This window comes from Cantharellus anzutake (assembly GCF_015039405.1).
Source record: "Cantharellus anzutake strain C23 chromosome Unknown EI90scaffold_25, whole genome shotgun sequence".
Taxonomy (NCBI): domain Eukaryota; kingdom Fungi; phylum Basidiomycota; class Agaricomycetes; order Cantharellales; family Hydnaceae; genus Cantharellus; species Cantharellus anzutake.
The window spans coordinates 241,726-257,497 of record NW_024066975.1 but is presented as its reverse complement, the minus strand read 5'-3'; the positions used below and the strand labels follow the sequence as shown (position 1 = coordinate 257,497).

Here is a 15,772-nt window from a genome sequence, read left to right as displayed (position 1 = left end):
GGGCTCGGTTTATCTGTAAGTCAATTCCCAGGAACTTTAAAACTAACCCATAAAAATAGAATTAGCCAAAACACTCGGATTGGTACTTTATTTACAATAAATAACACTAGTACACTTCCCCATCCTAACTAAAGAACCAGGGAACAGCTTGGTGGTGGTCTCGTTTGACCTCCCAACTGACTTTCCTTTGTTCTCTCCTTCAACGTCGACGGGAGCTTTGACTTTGCCAAACTTGTTGAGTTCGGCGGTCTCGTATAACATGTGGACACTTCCCTGCAGGGTAGCTTGCCCATAGGGTGCTGAGGTACTCAGTGGCCTGCTGCCTTGTAAGGGATATAGGCTGCATACTCGCGGCCTACCTTATTCATTCTTCATTCTTTATTTATCGCGTCGGGTTTGTACCCGATGCGACACTTCTATTCCCGAACCCTTCATTTCTACCATGTGGTCCCAAGCCGCAACTATCACATGTATATACAATATTGTATTTAACCTACATGCAAGGGGGGTAAAGGCTTCCCCAGCCTTTTACCCCCCCATTGATAAATACAGCTTCATACAGTGTACTTCAGCGGACTGGGAGTGTAAGGCAAAACCTGACTATCGCAAGATCACTTGTGAACTCAACCTTTAACAACGCTTACACTTTTTTACGCTCAGTGAGCAAACAAATTTAACCTTTCAACTTCTTCTTCGATTGACGTCGCGAAGCGCACTGATCTAATTGAAGTTCCCAACTTTTCGTTACCACCATGGTAAAGAAAGCTTTGGGTTTGCCCTCTGCAAAGAGGACGAGGGCAGCTGCGTGAAACAACGCACAGACTTCGGATAGCGCTGGGGTTCCCAGCGTTAACATGCCTGAAATCCCTCCCGATCCAGGAGAGACAGACGACCCCAACACATCTCCTGGTCCACCAGGAGACCTGGATGCGCCAGGCCCTTCCCAATCCACGACCACGGTTGTACCTGCCATGGTCGCACCTCTTCCCCCTGAGGAAGACCCACCCGATGTGCCAGTTGGACCTGATCCGTTCGCTGACGCACCTGGTTCCCCCGATCCTCTCAGATCGGGTGAAGCGTTAGGGCTTGGTGATGGCCCTGACAACTCAGTTGAGGTCGTCAACATGGGTGGTACCAAACCATGAGCGAAAACTCCTGGATCGTCGAACGATCAGCATGATGAATTGATGATGATGCTAAGAAGCATCGATCAATGGCTGACTCACCACAACAAGGCTATAGAGGACTTACGGGCTTGGATTTATCACCCTAGCCCTGGATTGGCTGGAAGCCAAATCCCTCTAAACTCACCCCAGTTTGAGGCAACAAGTGTGCCTCCACCCGTACCAGTCAGGGGACGGGACAGAGAACCCATCCAGCAACGAAACTCGCTGGTGGACGAAGTCTCTGCTGACGAAGACTATGTCAGGACGACCACCTACCTCCCTGTGCCCAGGCATCCCAGTGTGAGGATGATGACATACGTCCCTCACGCTGATGAACCCGTGCCTGGGAGTTCTTCGACCCCATCGCCAAAGAGAATCCCTTCTTATCTGAAGGGAAAGAGTGTCGATTGGGGCCCTCAGGGCCTGCCTGTTGTCCTCAGAAGGACACAGCCACTTCCTCAGTCGCTTCCTGTGCCTGAAGCACCTGTCGTTTTGGAAAGTTCGACGGACAAAGGGGAGACTGATCATGATCCATGATTGACCCGGAACCTACATCACGGTTCCAGGCCTGCCCTTGTCATGAACGCATGGGGTGAAATAAAGAAAAAGCAAAGAACCATCTTTGCTCCCCATGCACTTAGTGAGATGTCTGTGGAGTATGGGACACAGATGGACAGCAATGCCATCTACATGCACAGACCTGAAGGTCTGGATGATCATGCCTGGGAGATCAGACGTAGGCTAGGTTCCTACAGTCGATTTACCGCGCAGGACCCATGAAGTGGGGCCTTTGAAAGATTAGGCCAAGATTGGCCCAGTCGGGCAGATGCCCAACAAATTCCTCTCAGGGCGTCGAGACAAGAAGTCTTGACCCCACAGCCAACCATCTGTACCCTCCAAGACCCTCTTGGAGGGGCTTCACATCCCATAGTGGTTTCCCCAGTAAAGAGGGAAAGTGTCAGGGACAGCTCCGAAAGCGGTGAGGTCCTGGCGCAAGGGACTCGATGGGACAGGTGTTGGCTATGCATAGCGACGGTCCTGTTGCGGGGTGAGCGTCCCTGACCACTTAGTCTGAAGTGGGAAGTTGAGAAGAAGGCTGCTTTGTCTGTTCCCACCCCAGGTGCTATTATATACATGCGGTCGGGGTCACGTGGGAGGAGCCACGTCATCCCCGCACACAGCCGCACTCCCCTGGGTATCTCCGTGGGAGATCCCGGAGGTGTGCCGCTCTGCGAGCGGGAATGCGCGTGGCGGGCGCGGCGATCGGGGGAGCGGGGTTAGGTGTGTTAGTAATACATAGAGAAGGGGAAGTTGACCATAGAATGGAAATAGAAAGAAAGAAGGAAAAGGGGGGAGAAGAGACAAAGGGTGATAGCGGGGAAGCGGAGTAGGGCGGCACGGCGCGGGGTCAGGTGGGGTGTGCCCTGACATCACCCCCCTCTTAAGCCGCTTTGCCTCGAAGCGGCTGGGCGGTTCTCTCTTTCTCTCCCTGGGGCATGTGGGTGTGTCCGGTGGAATTCCTCGACTAGGTCCAAGGCATGGGTTAGGTGGTCGCACGTGAACCATTGGTTTTCTGAGTGTGGCCAGCCTGTATACTTTACCAGGTACCGGAGTTTTCGGCGTAGCCACTTAGAGTCCAGGATTTTCTCTACTTCATACTCCTCTTCTCCATCCACGAGGTCTGGGCCTGGGCGGGGGTTGGCGGGGCGATCCGCGATCTCGTCAGGGCGGTGCGGTCTGATGTTTGTTACCGATACGACTGGGTGAATCCCTCTTTGTTGGGCGGTGAGCCGGAGTTTGACAGCGGTGGGGAAGACGACTTTAATAATTGTGAAGGGGCCGGTCCATTTATGGTCCAGCTTCTTGGTTGGGCGGTCTGTCGTGTAATTTTGGGTGCTGAGCCAGACCTGGTTGCCTTCTTGGTATGTAGGGGCCACCTCGTGGTTCCGGTCATAGTAGCGGGCCATCTTGTCCGCTGCATGCTCTAGCACCGCCTTCGCCTCTTCCTGCATCTTCATCATCCTCGATGAGAAGGCGTCAGCAGCTTCTACTTCGGATGTGTGTGTGGGCTCTGTCCCCATCCTAGGGTGTTGGCCAGTGTCGAGCTCGAAAGGGGTTCGGCGAGTGGAGGAGTGGATGCAGTTGTTATAGGCGAACTCCGCTAGCAGGAGCCAGTCCGCCCAGTTGTCTTGGCGGTGGTTGACAAACACCCGGAGGTAAGCCTCTACCTCTTGGTTTACTCTCTCTGTCTGCCCGTCTGTCTGGGGGTGGTAGGGCGTTGAGGGGGTGAGCTTGATGCTGAGGAGGTCCGCAAGTTCTTTCGAGAATTGCGAGACAAATGCGCTCCCTCTGTCGCTGAGGATCTCTTCAGGGAGACCGTGGTGCTTCCAGACATGTTCGAGGAAAAGCCGCGCGATCCCCGCTGAGTCCACTGTTGTCACCGTTGGAATTGCGTGGATGCGTTTGGATAGGCGGTCTACTACAACCAGGATGGCGTTGTAGCCCTTGGACTCAGGGAGTTCTCCAATCATGTCTACTGAGATCACTTGCCAGCGGCGGGCGGGGATCTTGTTCGGGATGAGCTTTCCCACTTTACGAGAGGGGAAGGATTTGACACGGTTGCAGGTGTCGCATCCGCGTACGTACCGCCCAACATACTCCGCCATCCATGGCCACCAGTAGTCACGGGAGACGAGTTCCAGGGTCTTCCACCGCCCTGGATGCCCTGTCGTGCGCGCGTCATGGTACAGGTGCACCAGGTCATGGCGGAGTTGCGGGTCTTTTGGGACGTATACTTTTCCTCTGTACAGAACCAGCTCTCCTTGTTTCTCCCACTCGTCCGACCTCAGCGTGCCCTCTCCCAGTTCCCGCATCGCCTTTACCACCTTCTCATCTAGGTCCTTTGCCCTGCTGATCCTCTCGAGGATGGTCACCCCTTTGCCTTCTACCGTGACTGCCTCCGCTGCGCAGGCCTCGAACCAGGCAGGTTGGAGGAGAGTCAACCCATCGTTGTCGTCCTTGCCTTTCGGGTGGTCGGCACAGCACGAGAGCGCGTCGGGTTTCCCCATGAGTTTCCCTGGGCGGTGGATGAGGGTGAAGTGGAATTGAGAGAGGAAGAGTGACCACCGCGCTTGGCGCCGATTCAGTCGTTGCGCGGTGTGGAAGTACCCTAGGTTGCGGTGGTCGGAGTAGACTTTGACTTTCTCCTCTGCTCCTTGTAGGAAATGCCGCCACTCCTCGAGGGCACGTACGATCGCGAGCATCTCCTTGTCGTACACCTCGTAGTTACGCTCTACGTCCGTAAAACTCTTGGACATGAAAGCTACAGGGTGGAACTCTCCGTCTGTCTGGAGCTGGGATAGGACCACCCCGGTCGCGAAGTTAGAGGCGTCGCACTCGAGTTTGAAGCGACCTGTATCAGTGGGGAAGGCGAGGACCAGGGCGGAGGTGACGGCGTCTTTGAGGGCCTGGAAAGCGCAGTTTTCGTCCGGTCCCCAGGTCCATGACTTGGTTTTGCAGGTCAGCACATGGAGGGGACAGGCTATCTCGGAAAAGTCTTTGATGAACCGGCGATAGAAGTTGACAAACCCCAAGAAGGACTGTACTTCCTTGACCTTGGTTGGGGTTGGCCAGTCAAGGACTCTGCAGACTTTCACGGGGTCCATCGCGACGCTTCCCTCGGAGATGATGAGGCCGAGGTATTCGATCAGCTTCCACTCGAACTTGCACTTTTCCGGCTTCAAGAAGAGCTTCCGCTTCCGCAGCGTACCTCTCGGATGACCTTCCGGTGTTCTTCCAGGGTGGCAGTGAAGATCAAGATGTCATCCATGTAGCAGATGACGACCTCTCGGTCGATGAAGTCTCGGAGAATGTTGTTCATCATCGTTTGGAACGTCGCCGGGGAGTTACACAGGCCGAAGAACATGACGGTAGGCTCAAATAATCCCCGGTTGGTCGAAAACGCTTCCACTCATTGCCGTCCTTGATGCAGACATTGTTGAATCCCCAGCGCAGGTCTAGCGCCGAGAAGTACTTAGCGTTTTGGAGGCGTGCGAGAACGTCCGAAATGAGTGGGAGGGGGTATGAGTTTTTGACTGTGATCTCGTTGAGCTTTCGGTAGTCCTGGACTAGGCGCAAAGATCCGTCCTTCTTCTTGACAAAGAAGACTGGGGCTCCCATCGGGGATTTGGATGGTCGTATGCGCCTGTTCCGCAGGTTTTCGTGCAGGAACTCGTCCAGCTCCTTCTGTTCCGGTCGTGACAGGGGGAAGGTCCTCCCTCTCGGGAGTTTGGCATCCGGTGCCAGGTCTATCGCGTGGTCCCAGGGCTTCCGGGGGGGCAGCTGGTTGAAGGCCTCTTTCGAGAACACATCCCGGAAGTCCTGGTACTGTTCTGGGACTAGCGCCTCAAACGGCGCAGGTTCTACTTCTAGTTCGTGGGCTTCCTGGGCCATCCGCTGAGATGGCGTCGTGGTTGCTCTCAGTTCGTGTCCCCACCCTGGAGGGATGATGGCCACCATGGGGTCCAAGTCGGCGTGTCCCCGCGCCGACTGGCAGGAGGATGGTGTCAGGGCACACCCGCTTGACCCGCCTCCACCTGGGCCCACCTCACCTGGTTCCCCTTCTCCCACCCTGCACCCCTCCTTCATACCCCTTCCCCCTCTATCCCTCTCCCACTTCCACTTCTATTTCCACTTCTATTTCTATTTCTATTTCTACTTCACATGGACGACCTTTCCCTTATATCCATGTACTATTGACCCGCCCACGACGCGCACACGACATGCCTAGCCCCGGATGACCCCGGATGGCTCTAGGGCGCAACCTAGTGCGTGCGCGTGCAGCATACACCCTCGGGATCCCCCACAGGGACACCCGGATGACTGCGGCTGTATGCGGGGTGACGTGGCGGACCTCATGTGACCCAAGCCGCATGTATATAAACACACCTGGGGTGGGAACCGAAGAAGTAACCTTCTTCTCAACATTCCCACTTCAGGTAAGTAGCATAGTTCCCCTTTTAATAATAACTCAACATTCCCACTTCAGTCTAAGTGGCCAGGGATCGCCGTCCCACATCGGGGCTGCCAGTACACATGCCTGATCCGCCCCCCGTGAGGTCCTCGGCACTGGACGCTACGCCTGGACCGCCTCGACCCCGGACGCGACCCTGACAGCAGAAGAAGGTTTCAACTACCCTTCCTCTATCTCCTCCCCTGCCATGGTGTCAGAAGAGCAGTATGACGACCTGTTGGCCCGGTTTGAAGAACTACAGGCCATTGTCGAAAGTCATGCCCTGAACCGGGCCGCACCTGCACCCGCCCCCATACCCGCTCCTGCCCCCCCACCTATGCCAACACCCGCACCCAGACCTAAGGGCCCCAAGGTTGCCCCTCCTACCCACTTCTCGGGAGCCAGCGAGGATCTCGACCACTTCAAAGCTGAATGTGGTATCTACTTCCACGTCTGCGCGGCCGAATTCCCCAGCGCCCTCTCGCAGATCCTCTTCGTGCTCTCCTATATGAAGGGAGGGACCGCAGGAGCGTGGGCCACGCAACGCACCATCACGTTGCTGACGGCCGGCTCACCCGCACTCACCATGGACGAGTTCAACACAGAACTCGATGCCATGTTCCAGGATCCGAACCGGGAAGCCACAGCCTGGCAGAAACTGGCAAACATCCGACAAGGGAGTGACTCTGTGGATAAAGTCATCCAGGAGTTTGAAATACTAGGACCCGCCTCACAGCTAGGTGACGTTGGGCTAGTCAACCGCTTTGAGCAAGCAATCAACGCCCGGCTCTGCGAGAGCATTTACTGCCTCCACCCCATGCCCACCACCTGGGCTGAATGGAAACGCGAAGCCACCCTCCTAGATAACCAATGGCGACGTTTCCAGGCAACGCAGCCCTGCACGCCCCTGTCCAGACCCCCACTCCCGCCGGGACGACCCCTACCAACTACCGCCCCCTCTCACCCATGCCCCACGCCCGCACCCGTACCCCTACCCCCGACTCCTATAGCCTGCCACGCGAGTGAAGCAGGCCCGCAGCCAATGGACCTCGATCGCTCAAGAATCGACCAGAGGAGGAACGGGCTGTGTTACAACTGTAATGCCCCAGGGCATGTTGCCTGGGAGTGCCAGCACCCCAAAGTCCATCGGGTACGACACCTCCACCCTGAAGACCTCCGGGCGCTGATGGAAGGACTGAAGAGCCAGTTGACGGGAGAGCCAGAGACGGAGCAGAGAGGGCTGGAGGAAGGTCCCCAAGAGGATTTTCAGGAGGGCGACCGGTGAGGGATGCGTCCCGGCCGCCTGTAGCGGACAACTCGTGTAGATACCGCAGCGCGTGTAAGCCAACACCAATGCAGAAGTTCCACCGAGTTATCGCAAAGAAAAAGAGGAAAAACGCATCCTCAGCCTGTGAAAGCAAGAGAGACTCAAGGGTAGCACCCGAAGTAGTGGTATCCCCACCCACTATCTACGTCCTCTCGAAGCAGTCCCCCAGGTCACTCAACCTTACCGTGAAGCTGACCACCCTGACCTCCCTCGCCTCTGTATCTGTGTCCGCCCTCCTAGACTCCGGGGCCACTGGGAACTTCGTGAGCCCCGAGTTCATTCAGAAGCACAAGCTCGAGACGACCCTGCTCCCACAGCCCATCCCCGTCCGTAATGTCGACGGGACCCCAAATGAGAATGGAGCTATAACTGAGGAGCTAGAAGCCCTCCTAACATTCGGGAGACACACAGAGCGGGCCCGTTTTGCTGTTGCGAACCTAGGACGACAATCCCTCATCATTGGGCACTCGTGGCTACTACACCACAACCCGGAAGTGGACTGGGTGCGACAGAGGGTTATCATGTCCTGCTGCCCATCGTCCTGCCAGTCACCACGGGTGCCGGACAACCAGGACCCCCTGATAGAACCTGGGGATGGGATCTATGCTGCGATCATCCCCTCGGGGTGGGGCCATGACTTAAGGGCGACTACAATGCCCTCCCAGTGAATGGCCCAAGAGGCTCATGAGCCGGACGCAGAGCCCGCATCGTTCGAGGAGTTAGTGCCAGGTCATTACCAAGACTTCCAGGACGTGTTCTCGAAAGAGGCTTTCGACCGACTACCCCCCGGAAGCCTTGGGACCATGCCATAGACCTGGTGCCGGATGCTAAACTGCCCAGAGGGAAAACTTTCCCCCTCTCACGCCCTGAACAGAAAGAACTAGACGAGTTCTTATGTGAGAATCTGCAGAACGGGTGCATACGGCCATCCAAGTCTCCGATGGGAGCCCCGGTCTTCTTTGTCAAAAAGAAGGATGGGTCGCTACGGCTGGTCCAAGACTACCGAAAACTGAACGAGATCATGGTAAAGAACTCGTACCCCCTCCCACTCATCTCAGACGTTCTTGCCCGCCTCCGCAAGGCCAAGTACTTCTCGGCCCTAGACCTATGCTGGGGGTTCAACAACGTCCGGATCAAAGATGGTGATGAGTGGAAGGCAGCGTTCGCGACCAACTGGGGGCTATTCGAGCCCATGGTGATGTTCTTTGGCTTGTGCAACTCCCCCGCAACCTTCCAGACGATGATGAACGACATCCTCCGGGACTTCATCGACCGGGAGGTTGTCATCTGTTATATGGATGACATACTCATCTTCACTTCCACCCTGGAGGAACACCGGAAGGTCGTCCGGGAGGTCCTAGAGACGTTGCGGATGCGAAAGCTCTTCCTGAAGCCGGAAAAGTGCAAGTTCGAGCGGACCCGGATCGAGTACCTCGGTCTCGTCATTTCTGAGGGCAGCGTTGCAATGGACCCGGTGAAGGTCCGTGGAGTTCTCGACTGGCCGACCCCAACCAAGGTGAAGGAGGTACAATCTTTCTTAGGGTTCGTGAACTTCTACCATCGATTCATCAGAGACTTCTCCGAAAAGGCACCACCCCTCCATGTGCTGACCTGGAAGACCAAGGCCTGGAGTTGGGGGCCGGACGAAGAAATGCCTTCTACGCCCTTAAAGAAGCCGTCACCTCTGCCCCTGTCCTTTCCTTCCCCACAGATTCGGGCCGTCTCAGGCTCGAATGTGACGCCTCCAACTTCGCGACCGGTGCGGTCCTCTCCCAGCTCCAGTCGGATGGAGAGTTCCACCCGGTAGCCTTTATGTCCAAGAGCTTTACAGACGTAGAGCGGAACTACGAGGTGTATGATGTAATGGGTCTATCAATCTAGACTCGAGGCTCAGGTCTAGGGGGGGTAGGTATCTCTCTATCTCTCAGGTAGGATGGTCCTTGGGAGTACGGTGCTGATACTCTGTGTAACCTCTAACTAACTGTCTGTACAGTTGTCATGGAAGAGTCCGATACAAATATAAAAGGAAAGTCATATGCGTGAATGAATGAAAATAGTAAAGAAAATAAAGAAAATGTCAGATCTCCTCAACTACTCCACCAAGTCCGACGATCTTGAGCTCGTCAGAACCACCTCCACAGTCTCTACAACTCCTACTATTACCACGACTCACCAATCCTAGTCCCTGATGCAGTAGGGGGTGAAGTGTGCAATAAGTGTCGGTTTGGCCTGCACGGACTTGTCCCCACAACAACGACAAGGAAATGCTCGCGATCATCCGGGCCCTCGAAGAATGGCGGCACTTCCTAGAGGGTGCCGAGGAGAAGGTCGAGGTTTACACTGACCACCGCAACCTGGGGTACTTCCGCACGGCCCAGAGACTTAACCAATGTCAAGCACGCTGGTCCCTCTTCCTCTCCCGCTTCTACTTCACCCTCGTCCATCGCCCAGGGAAGCTCATGGGGAAACCGGACGCACTCTCCCGCCGTCCTGACCACCCGAAGGGAAGGGATGACAACGAGGGGCTGACACTCCTCCAACCAGCCTGGTTCGAGGCCCGTGCGACAGAGGCAGTCTCAGTAGAGGGTGAGGAGGCGGATATCCTGAGGAGGATAGGAGAAGCGAAGGATCAGGACAAGCGGGTGGTGAAAGCCATGAGAGAACTAGGGGAGGGGACGCTGAGGTCGGACGAGTGGGAGAGACAAGGAGAATTAGTCCTCTACTGGGGAAGGGTGTACGTCCCGAAAGACCTGCAACTCTGCCATGATCTGGTACGGCTCCACCACGACGCGTGGGCGACGGGGCACCCGGGATGATGGAAAACCCTGGAACTCATCTCCCGCGACTACTGGTGGCCTCGGATGGCAGAGTACGTCAGGCGGTACGTACGTGGATGCGACACCTGTAACCGTGTCAAGTCCTTCCCCACACGGAAAGTTGGAAAACTTACCCCAAACAAAGTCCCCACCCATCGCTGGCAGGTGATCTCAGTGGACATGGCGGGAGAGCTCCCAGACTCGAAAGGCTACAATGCCATCCCCAGACGGATCATCTTCGTCTCCCTGACCCTCTGGCTCGTGGGGAGGGTCTTGGTCCTCTTCTACACCCAGAGTGTATAACTTGGCTCTGGGTGGATGGTTTGGACACTCGAAAGAGTATCCGATCTTGCCACATTTGTAGCAGAGGGGGTTGCCCTTCGAATCCTTCGAAGGGCGTCATTGGGTGTTATAAGAATTACCGGTATTCGAAGAATACCGGTTGTTTGACGAAGAAGGGGCCTGGAGAGTCCCTTTGGCATGTGAAGAAGATGAGCCTGTAACAGGCTTCGTCGTGGCTGCAGTGGGCTTCTTATTACTAGAGTAAGAAGAGAAATTTGGATAGCCCCTCATTGGGGCTATCCTAGAAGCAACTCCCGATGTTCCCCTTGTGGACGGGGTTGAGTTGTTGGATACACTCGACTTGCTAGTCGGGTGTGTATTGGTTGATTTGGAGGGGGAAAGCCCTCCTTTATACACATTTATTGCACGCATTGAGTCCATCGCGTTGTCAACGTGAAGAACAGCCGTCCACAGTTCATCTTTGGACATGAAGTCGACCGAGATTCAGTTGCATAGTACAAGCTCTTCCCTTATATGATAGGGGAGAGCGTTTACAAAACGTTCGTTGAAACTCACCTGGTCAGGGCGAGTGATCATCTTCTCCAATGCTCGGAGAAGCTGAGTATAAAAATGCTTAATGTCAGAGACCGGGTCGAGACGAAAGAGTGTCTCCGTGACAGAGGGCTTCGGCCTCAGCGACTTATGCCAGGAGCGCTGTGCCTAGTAAACACGTCTGTGCCCTAACTTACTAACTGGCCACCAGAACTGAAGAGGGTAAACTCTAGTCGATTTTATTACTGAAGTGTAACCTATGTACAAGTTGGATATATATATGGTTACAGCGAAGACGGGTCCGCAAATGGCGGAGCCAAACGGAGCGGAGCTAACGGGGTTAAACATTAGCTGACTGAATATTACCGACGAGTCGGGTTACGGGGTTAATGGAAAGGCAGGCGATAACCCAGAAACGGAAAGGAGGGATAGGCCCGAAGGCGGGCTCTGCAGGGCAGGCGAGTGTATTGCCCAACGGAGGCAGGAGTGCGCTAGCGGACATCGGAGCTGTCCGGAAGTCTTCGGGGCTCCGTACTTAGGGAGGCGTAGGTAATAAATTGAAATGAGGGGGTGGTGACCATCAAGGGGTACTGAGAGGATTGCGGAATACAGGGGCTCCGAGGTTAGTGAGGGAGGAGCAGAGTTAGAACGGAGGGATCGGAGGGACCGGAAGTCGATGGCCGGGGATGGATATGACAGGAAGAGGGGTCAGGATCCTTATCCTGATCAGGTTTGCGATTTGGCGAACCAGCTCCTCCATGAATCCCTCGGGGTTGCTGGGGGACAAACTACTCGGGTCCCTTGAATAAGACCTGAGAGTGGATTCAACAAATCCGTCATGGGGGATAGTCAAGCTCACCACCTGAGGGTGGACAGAGCTTGCAACATGTGGAACTTGGGAGCTAGGCTCCCTTTCTGTCAGGGCACACCCCACCTGACCCCGCGCCGTGCCGCCCTACTCCGTTTCCCCGCTATCACCCTTTGTCTCTTCTCCCCCCTTTTCCTTCTTTCTTTCTATTTCCGTTCTATGGTCGACTTCCCCTTCTCTATGTATTACTAACACACCTAACCCCGCTCCCCTGATCGCCGCACCTGCCACGCGCATTCCCACTCACAGAGCGGCACACCTCTGGGATCTCCCACAGAGATACCCAGGGGAGTGCGGCTGTGTGCGGGGATGACATGGCTCCTCCCACGTGACCCCGACCGCATGTATATAATAGCACCTGGGGTGGGAACAGAAGAAGCAGCCTTCTTCTCAACTTCCCACTTCAGGTAAGTACTGTAGCTTCCCCCTTTTTAATGATAACCAACTTCCCACTTCAGACTAAGTGGTCGGGGACGCTCACCCCGCAACGGGACCGTCGCTACGCATAGCCGACACCTGTCCCATCGAGTCCCTCGCGCCGGGACCTCGCCGCTTTCGGAGCTGTCCCTGACAGCAGAAGAAGGCTTTAACCTCATCTCCCCCGCCTCCCCTGCCTCCCCCGCTATGGTGACCAAAGAGCAGTATGACGAGCTGCTGTCCCGATTTCAAGAGCTCCAAGCTATTGTAGAGAGCCAAGTCCAGAACCAACCCCCAGCTGCGCCCGCACCCATGCCAGCACCCGCACCCACGCCAGCACCCGCACCCGCCCCCGCCCCCGCCCCCGCCCCCAGACCCAAACCGCCTAAAGTTGCCCCCCCCCCACCCCCTTCTCTGGAGCAACCGAAGACCTTGACCGCTTCAAGGCTGAATGTGGCATCTACTTCCACATTCGGGCGGCAGAGTTTCCTGATGCCCTCTCCCAGATCCTCTTTGTCCTGTCTTACATGAAAGGAGGGACTGCAGGAGCATGGGCAACGCAGCGTACCATCGCGCTGCTGACGACGGGCTCCCCCGGGCTTACCATGGACGAGTTCAACACGGAACTCGATGCCATGTTCCAAGACCTGAACCGCGAAGCCACGGCCAGGCAGAAGCTGGCCACCCTGCGACAAGGCACCGACTCTGTGGACAAGGTCATCCAAGAGTTCGAGATCCTCGGCCCCACCTCATGGCTAGGAGACGTAGGGCTAGTAGACCGCTTCGAACAGGCGATCAACTCCCGACTCCGAGAAAGCATCTACCGCCTCCGCCCCATGCCGACTACCTGGGCCGAGTGGAAACGCGAGGCTACCCTCCTTGACAACCAGTGGCGACGCTTCCAGGCAACCCAACCCCGCTTCCCCCCAGCCAGGCCCCAGCTCCCACCTGCGAGATCCCCACTCCCTACCACCTGTCAGGGACGGCTCGAGGAAGGCAGAGGTAGCGGCATAACGCTCGGCGCTAGCGGCCCGGATGGCAGCGGGGCGGTGAGACCATATAGTGGATAGCCCTTACTCGGGCTTACGTCCCTGTGTGGCTTCTTAGGCTGAAGCGGGAAATGTATTGTTATTAGGGTGGGAAGCCAGACTAAATTAGGGTACTTGCCTGAAGCGGGAAATGAGAAGAAGGTTACTTCTTCGGTCCTGCTTCGGCTTAGTTTATATACATGTGTGAATGGGTCATGTGGGGTTGCCATGTCACCCTCGGACGAAGCCGGGTTACCGCAGGTGGTTCCACGGTCGATCCCGAGTGTTGGAGGGGAAGTACAAGTAGAAGTGCACGGCGCATCCGGCGTTGCGGTGCCCCTACGGGGTGCTCAGCATCGGACGCATCCGTGCTACAAGGGTAGGAAAGAAAGAGAGGTTGTCTGTATAAAGATAGAAAAAGAGAAGAAGGAAAGAAGAGAGAATGAGGGGATGAGACAAAAGGAAAAGGAGGTGGCGGCGGCGGCGGCGTGCCCTGACACCACCCTCCCACAAGCCCGCCCAGCCCCCGCACCGCCGCACCCCCAACCTCCCACCGCACCGCTGCCTCCTGCACCGCACCCCGTGGCGGGGGAGGGCCGCAACCTATGGACCTTGACCGCTCAAGGATAGACCAAAGACGAAGCGGCCTCTGCTACAATTGCAACGCACCGGGGCACATCGCGCAGGAGTGCCCACAGCCAAAAACCCGCCAGCCCAGGCGGATGCACCCAGAGGACCTCAGGGCACTCATGGAGGGGCTGAGGAGGCAATTGGTGGATGAACCAGGGACAGAGACGGATGGAGGAGAAGGGCAAGAGGTAGAAGCCCAAGAGGATTTTCAGGAAGGTGACCAGTGAGGGACACGCCCCGGCCGCCTGTAGGCAATAGTACTAGCTCGTGTAGATACCGTGACGTGCCTAAGCCAGCGCCAACGTCCAAATTCCACCGAGTTATTGCCAAGAAAAAGAGGAAAACCGCGTCCTCGATCAGCAAGGACAGAGAAACACCAAGCGTGGCGCCCGAAGTAGCGGTCCCGCCTCCCGCCATCTACGTGTTGTCCAAGCACCCCCCAGATCCCTCAACCTAGCTGTAAAGCTGACTGCCCTGACCTCCCTCACCACTGTCTCTGCGTCGGCCCTCCTGGACTCAGGAGCCACTGGGAACTTCGTAAGCCCCGAGTTTGTCAGAAAACACCGGCTCGAGACGATCCCGCTCCCCCAACCCATCCCTGTCCGCAACGTCGATGGCACCCCAAACGAGAATGGGGCCATAACCGAGGAACTAGAGGCACTCCTGACATTTGGACGGCACACGGAGCGGGCCCGCTTCGTCATTGCAAACCTCGGGCGACAGTCCCTCATCATCGGACACTCATGGTTGCTGCACCACAACCCAGAGGTAGACTGGATGCTGTAACGGGGATTTGCCAGTGTACCATAAACGAGCCAAATCCCGCGATTCCACCATGCTCAACAAACTCCCCACATCCTAGACACATAGCATGCACTCTCATACGCTTCTCATACACACTCCTTATTTTTCCTTATTGTTCTGATTCCATTTCCGGTGTCTAGAGCCCAATGTTTCCATTTCCTTATTGTCATGTGATGTTCTTTCCTTATTTGTTTATCGGACTCTTCCGTGACTCGCTGTACAGTTGGGTAGAGAGTATCAGCACCAGACTCAACTGGACCAATATACCCACTCAGACCTGACCCTCAGTGAGATCCTTATCCCCCCTCTTTCCTGTTGCGAGTCTAGTTGGATAGACCTGTTACAACGCGGCAAAAGGTCAGTATGTCCCACTGCCCATCTGTCAGGGTCGCGTCCGGGGTCGAGGCGGTCCGGGCGTAGCGTCCGGTGCTGAGGACCTCACGGGGGGCGGATTGGGCGTGCGTACTGGCAGCCCCAATGTGGGACGGCGATCCCTGGCCACTTAGACTGAAGTGGGAATGTTGAGAAGAAGGTTACTTCTTCGGTTCCTGTTAGAACCGGGCGGAAACAGACGACTCCGGAGTGGAATCGGAGACTTAGCGTGGAGGGACCTTGGCCTCAGCGACTCAAGCGGAGCGCTGTGCCATTGCTGTTTGTCCATTTGGTCCTTAATTCCACAGTAGGTGAGCAGGAAGTCTCTAGGGGGCATTTCAGGTCGATTTCGGACTAAACCAAAACAAGTATGTACAAGCGCCAATATATATAATGGAAGGGGCAAAAGCACAAGGAGAACAAAGGGTAACCAAATCGGAACGAAGGCGTCCGAACGGGAACAAAGGGTAGAAGGAGCGGAGCAGTACCGAAGGTCATA

General features: G+C 56.0%; 1 protein-coding gene across 1 annotated transcript; it reads left to right on the top strand.

Annotated features, from left to right (window-relative positions):
- Window positions 1-854: 854 nt before the first annotated feature.
- On the top strand, window positions 855-1,703 carry EI90DRAFT_3123971 (uncharacterized protein; the record flags this gene model as incomplete). Its single annotated transcript, XM_039063662.1, has 2 exons — window positions 855-1,115; window positions 1,176-1,703. The coding sequence occupies 2 exons, from the start codon at window positions 855-857 to the stop codon at window positions 1,701-1,703; spliced, it is 789 nt and encodes a 262-aa protein (XP_038915649.1).
- Window positions 1,704-15,772: the final 14,069 nt, after the last annotated feature.